General features: G+C 36.1%; 1 protein-coding gene across 6 annotated transcripts in view; it reads left to right on the plus strand.

The window, feature by feature from the left end:
- The window catches only part of RNF128 (ring finger protein 128), a 98449-nt gene extending 96375 nt beyond the window's left edge, over window positions 1–2074 (plus strand). For all 6 annotated transcript variants that reach the window (XM_021079706.2, XM_085008099.1, XM_003135291.7 and 3 more), the window contains one exon: window positions 661–2074. In XM_021079706.2, coding sequence (XP_020935365.1) covers window positions 661–794 — 134 coding nt within the window. In that variant the 3' untranslated portion in view covers window positions 795–2074. The remainder of the gene's footprint in view (window positions 1–660) is intronic.
- Window positions 2075–6000: the final 3926 nt, after the last annotated feature.

Raw genomic sequence — 6000 nt, forward strand, 5'->3', positions numbered from 1 at the left:
TTACTTATTTGTTCATTCCTAACATACAGATAAGTTTCAACATTGCTAACACATCCCTGTGAAAAACAATTTCACTAATCAGTGTAGTTCTTTGATATTAGCCTTATAGGATATAGTCAAAATACCATTTAAGTCACTTAGGTTTTCTTTCTCACGCTCTTCAGGATGGCAATATATTTCATCTGTAGTATAATTATATTCACTTCTTACTATTTGCATTCCATTTTGGGAACTCTCCCCCAACAACTTCCTGGTTGATTATTTTAGTCTTTCTGTCTGTCTGTCTGTCTATCTAACTATGCATATGAAAAAGCATAGGTAATTGTTTAAAGTGCCCAGGTGATTGAAACATGAACTCAGTATTAAGAACTGTCACCTTTAGAATAGAGAAGAAGTGGAAGATATATCTTTTGCTTTTAAGGATGCTATCATCCAGGTAGAGGTAAGCACACATACAAATCAATAAAAGCATAATCATGAATCAATATATGCCATATGTGTTTTATGTAAGATAGCACAAATTATAAAATTATTAAAGGAACAGGGAATGAGTGTGATAATGAGAGTATGATGGAATTAGATAAGAAAGGCTTCCTAAACATGTGTGTTGAACTTGAGCGAGGGGTGAAACCATCCTAAAGGTGCCATTTCTTTTTAAAGATGAAAATCTACAGCTGGTAAACCATGAAGCAAGTTCCATGGCAGTGGATGTTGTTCCTCACGTTGACAACCCCACGTTTGAAGAAGATGAAACTCCTGGTCAAGAGACTGCTGTTCGAGAAATTAAATCATAAAATCTGTGTCAGTAGAAAACTGGAAGCTTTAGTAATAACAGAACTGCCAATCAGGGCCTAGTTTAGTATTAATGAACTGGATAAACCTAATAAAATAAGAATGATACTGAAAGTGCTGAGATGACTAATATTATGCTATAGTTAAATGACTTAAAATATTTAACCTATTAACTTTTTTCCACAAACTCATTATAATGTTTTTCATAGGCAAGTTTCCTCTCAATAGTGGTAGCAACATTTTTAAACATTCAAAACTCTCGTCAAGTAGTCATGTTTTTCATTTATAACAGTTTTCTTATTAAAAAAATGTTGCTTTTAAAATGTGGAATAGCTGTAATCACTTTATTTTATGATAGTATCTTAATTAAAAATAATACTACTTTAGCTTGGGCTATATGTGTCAGGGTTTTTCTCCAGGTGCTTATATTAATCTGGAATTGTAAAAAGCAATGCAAACTTAGGCTAGTACTTCATGAAATGTCTATTTAAGCTACATTAAGTTGATAGAACAAGATTAAAGCAAAATAATCATTTTACTTCTTTCTTATTTTTAAAATTAGGCTAAATGTACTTCATCTGAGTGTCAAGCATAGTTTATCAGAGAATATGGACTGGACTGGATTGATTGGTATATTGGTGACACAAAGTTGGCAAAAGATTATAGACAAAACCTTTCCTTACAAAAACTCTGTATAACTGTTTCTAAACTTACGGGATTTTCAAAAGCAGAGTATATAAATCACCATACTATTTGAAAATGATTAAGTCATACAAAAATTGGTAATTGATCTTTGTGTATGAATTTGTCTACAGAACTTAGTCTGTAGAAAATATTTTCCAAACAGTGCTGACTTTGCAAATTGAGTTTACATTTTATCTAAATCGGCTAAAATAACATTAGGCAAACTAAAAGTCTGTCCATGTAGCTATAAATTTCGTGAAAGCATTTTCTTGGTGTTTGAAAAAGAATGGGGGGGGGGGGATTCCAGGTGCCTTAATATAAAGTTTGAAGCTTCATCCACCAAAGTTAAATAGAGCTATTATAAAAATGCACTTTAATTATATTCTCTGTAGCTTATCTTTGGTTTTAGCGTTTTGTTTCCACTGCAAATTCCAGCAGAATTTAGGCAAAAGCGGAATAGACATGTATTTTTGTTGGCTAAATGTAGAATGGATGAAACCATTGCATTCTTGTACACTGATTTGAAATGCTGTAAATATGTCCCGATTTGTATTGATTCTCTTTAAATATAAAATGTAAATAAAATATTCCAATAAAAGTTTGTGTCTGGTGTTTAGTTATCATATACTAACTTTTAATATATGCTTGGATTTAGGAGGGGAAAATGCTTTGATGTAAATGGTCATGGATATATGTGATCATTAAAAATTAAAATTTTAGGAGTTCCCGTCGTGGCGCACTGGTTAACGAATCCGACTAGGAACCATGAGGTTGCGGGTTCGGTCCCTGTCCTTGCTCAGTGGGTTAACGATCCGGCGTTGCCGTGAGCTGTGGTGTAGGTTGCAGACGCGGCTCGGATCCTGCGTTGCTGTGGCTCTGGTGTAGGCCGGGGACTACAGCTCCGATTCGACCCCTAGCCTGGGAACCTCCATATGCCGCAGGAGTGGCCCAAAGAAATAGCGAAAAGACACACACACAAAAAAATTAATTTTATTTATTTATTTATTTATTTGTCTTTTTGCCTTTTCTAGGGCCACATCCGCAGCATGTGGAGGTTCCCAGGCTAGGGGTCTAATTGGAGCCGTAGCCACCGGCCTACGCCACAGCCACAGCAACTCGGGATCTGGGCTACATCTGCAACCTACACCACAGCTCACGGCAACACGGGATCCTTAACCCACTGAGCAAGGCCAGGGATCGAACCCACCACCTCATGGTTCCTAGTCAGATTCGTTATCCACTGTGCCACAATGGGAACTCCTGGACATTACATTTAAATGGAATCATACGATATGTGGTTTTTGTTACTGCTTTCTTCCACTTAGCATAGTATTTTCAAGGTTCATCCACGTTGAAGCATGCCACAGTACTTCATTGTTTTTCATTGCTGAATAATATTCTATTGTATGGGTATTCCATATTTGGTTATTCATTCTTCAGTGAATGGATGCTCATATCGTTACCACTTTTTGGCCATTATGGGTAATGCTGATATATACAAGTCTTTGTGTAGATGTATGCTTTCACTTCTGTAGGGTATATGCAAAGAAGAGGGATTCCATTATCCCTTGTGAATTTTCTTCCTGTTATCTTTTGATAATGAAAAAAAGTTTGAACAACAGACTATTACTTTCTCATAGTCAAAATATAAGCTAATTACTGTAACAGTGGCAGTAGGATTCGTTTATGTACAGGTGGTCTCCAACTTAAGGAGGGGTTTTCTGAGTTCATTTGTAAGTTTAGCAGAAGTCAGGTTGCATTATCTTATAAGTAAGAATATACATGGTTCCCAGGTAGATCAGTAGAAATATATTTAAGGATACAATTGGAATGCTAGGAACAATCCCCCCCCCCATTTTGGTTCATTTACTGAATATTTTAATTTATGTTCTATAATATGTGGATAAATTTTATTATCACTTTGGGTTATAATTTTTTTTTCTTTTTTGGCCAAACCCCCAGCATATGGAAGTTCCAGAGCCAGGAACCAGATCTGAGCCACACCTATGATCTACACTACTGCTGTGGCAATGCTGGATCACTAACCCGCTGCACCACAGCCGGAAGTCCTAGGTTATAAAAATTTTGAGTTATTTATCTTACTCATTGTCTCTTCTGTTGGGACTGGATTTTTAAAATATTTTCAAACATATTAAACAATGTAAATTTTAGATTCATATACTACATGAGACTTACAAGAAATTCATGATTATGGTAGGCACTTTGACCTCCAGAGAAAAATGTTCATTGTTCTCTACCTTAGAGGCATTTCAGTGAAAAATTTGAAAACCACTACTCATCAGTTCTTAACTTTTTTTTCTCCAGAAACATACATCTCATGAATGTGAACTCTTGGGAACAAACCTAGATTTTTGATAGGGAGACAATTGTATGTATAAATAGGGTTTTGCATGGATAGCAGCAATTTCTCTTCCAACTAGCATCCTGGTTCTGAACCACTGCCTGGGAAAAATTTAATGGGCATATCCTGATATAAACTTTTTAAAAAAAGCAATTCAATCATCTAAAATTCTTTAATAGAGCTTATTTAAGAAAAAAAAAAGATGCCTATGGAGTTCCCGTCGTGGCACAGTGGTTAACGAATCCAACTAGGAATCATGAGGTCGCAGGTTCAATCGCTGGCCTTGCTCAGTGGGTTAAGGATCTGTTATTCTCGTGAGCTGTGTTGTAGGCTGCAGACGCGGCTCGGATCCCGTGTTGCTGTGGCTGTGGTGTAGGTCAGTGGCTACAGCTCTGATTCGACCCCTAGCCTGGCAACCTCCATATGCCACGGGAGCGGACCAAGAAATGGCAAAAAGACAAAAAAAAAAAAAAAAAAAAAAAGGTGCCTATGTAGCACTTAATGGAAATGTGGTTGAATAATCACCCCCAGTTTGCTATAAAGTTTGGTTTTGTCTTTCTATGCACCTAAAACGTTAACATGCCTACAAACTACCTGGGGATTTTTTTTTTTAATGCACTCTCTGATTCAGAAGGTCTAGAATAGGTTCTGAGATTCTGAATTTCTAGCAAGCTCCCAGATGATGTAGGTGTCACTGGTCTGGGGTCTGTATTTTGAGTAACAATGCTTTAGGTGGCTCTCCTCTCACACTGCTCCACCTGTTTGGAATCTTACTGCTTCTAAACCTGCTGCAGACTGTAAAACCTCAACTAAGCTTGTGAAATTCATTTCAAGAATCCAGTGGAACCTTGAATGACAGCCTCAGCTTTTCCATAGCACAAGGGTTGAATTCTATTTGGGGGTTTCCTAGTACCTTTTCGCATAAGTGTTTTAGGACTATGATTTAGAAACCTGAGTCAGCTGGAAGACTGACCTCTGGATATCTGAGATATTATTCATCTCTGCATGGTATAACATTGTGTCCATAAATACATAGTCTGGATAAGTCAGAAAACAAGGATGGAAGCAGACAGATGAGTTGGAAGCTACTACAGTGTAGCTGTAAAAAAGAATGAAATAATACCATTTGTGGCAACATGGATAGACCTAGAGATTATCATACTATGTGAAATAAGTCATACAGAGAAGGACAAATACTATATCACTTATATGTGGAATCTAAAAAATAATACATGCATTTTAAGTCAACTATACTCCAATAAAATTTAAAAAATGATCCAGCTAATAAGACAAAGTGTAAACAGTTATTGAATTTGAGGGAAGGGTTATATGGCAGTTCCTACTGCAACTTTTTCTACATCTTTGAAGTTACATAAAAAGAACATAAAGCCATAAGAAATAAAAAACAATACAAATGAATCTATTTGCGAAATAGAAACAGACTCACAGATAGAGGAAACAAACTTTTCCCAAAGGAGAAAGGGAAGGGGGAATGAATTAGGAGTATGGGATTAGCAGATACACACTACTACATAAAAGATAAGCAAGTATTTACTGTATAGCACATGGAAAAATTTTCAATATCTTGTAATGACTATAATGCAAAATAATCTGAAAAAATGCATATAACTGAATCACTTTGCTGTACACCTGAAACTAACACAATATTGTTAATCAACTATACTTCAAATTTTTTAATTAAAAGAAGAAAAAAACTATTCCAAGGTTCTTAGCTTGAGCATCTTGGTAAACAGTGGTGTTCTGAATTATGAGAACTTAAGTAAGAGAAACAGCTTTGGGCAGGAGGGGTATTGGAGAAATAAGCTTGGCTTTGACATACTGTGTTTGAGGTATCTACAAACCATATTCATAGATAGTACATTGTTATGGTTTATAGCCAGACAAATCCAGGTTCAAATCCCAGCTCTGCCATTTATGTAGTTACATGATCTTAGACAAGTTACTTAACTTCTCTGAGCCTCCTGTTCATCTGCAAAGTATGGATGTAAAAATGTACAAGCTTATTAATGAGGGTTATTACCAGCCAGTATCAGCAGTGACATCCAAGGCAGTTTGTAATTCCAGTCTTTCTTCCCTAAAAACAATGCATGTGAACATACACAATTGAATAGAGTGACATGCTCTGGTTTTTTTTTAAGGCA

This window comes from Sus scrofa, chromosome X, assembly GCF_054392235.1.
Source record: "Sus scrofa isolate SSC_HxYL_T2T_F1_AM1 chromosome X, Sscrofa_HxYL_maternal_Yorkshire_Landrace_v2.0, whole genome shotgun sequence".
In the NCBI taxonomy this organism is placed as follows: Eukaryota; Metazoa; Chordata; class Mammalia; order Artiodactyla; family Suidae; genus Sus; species Sus scrofa.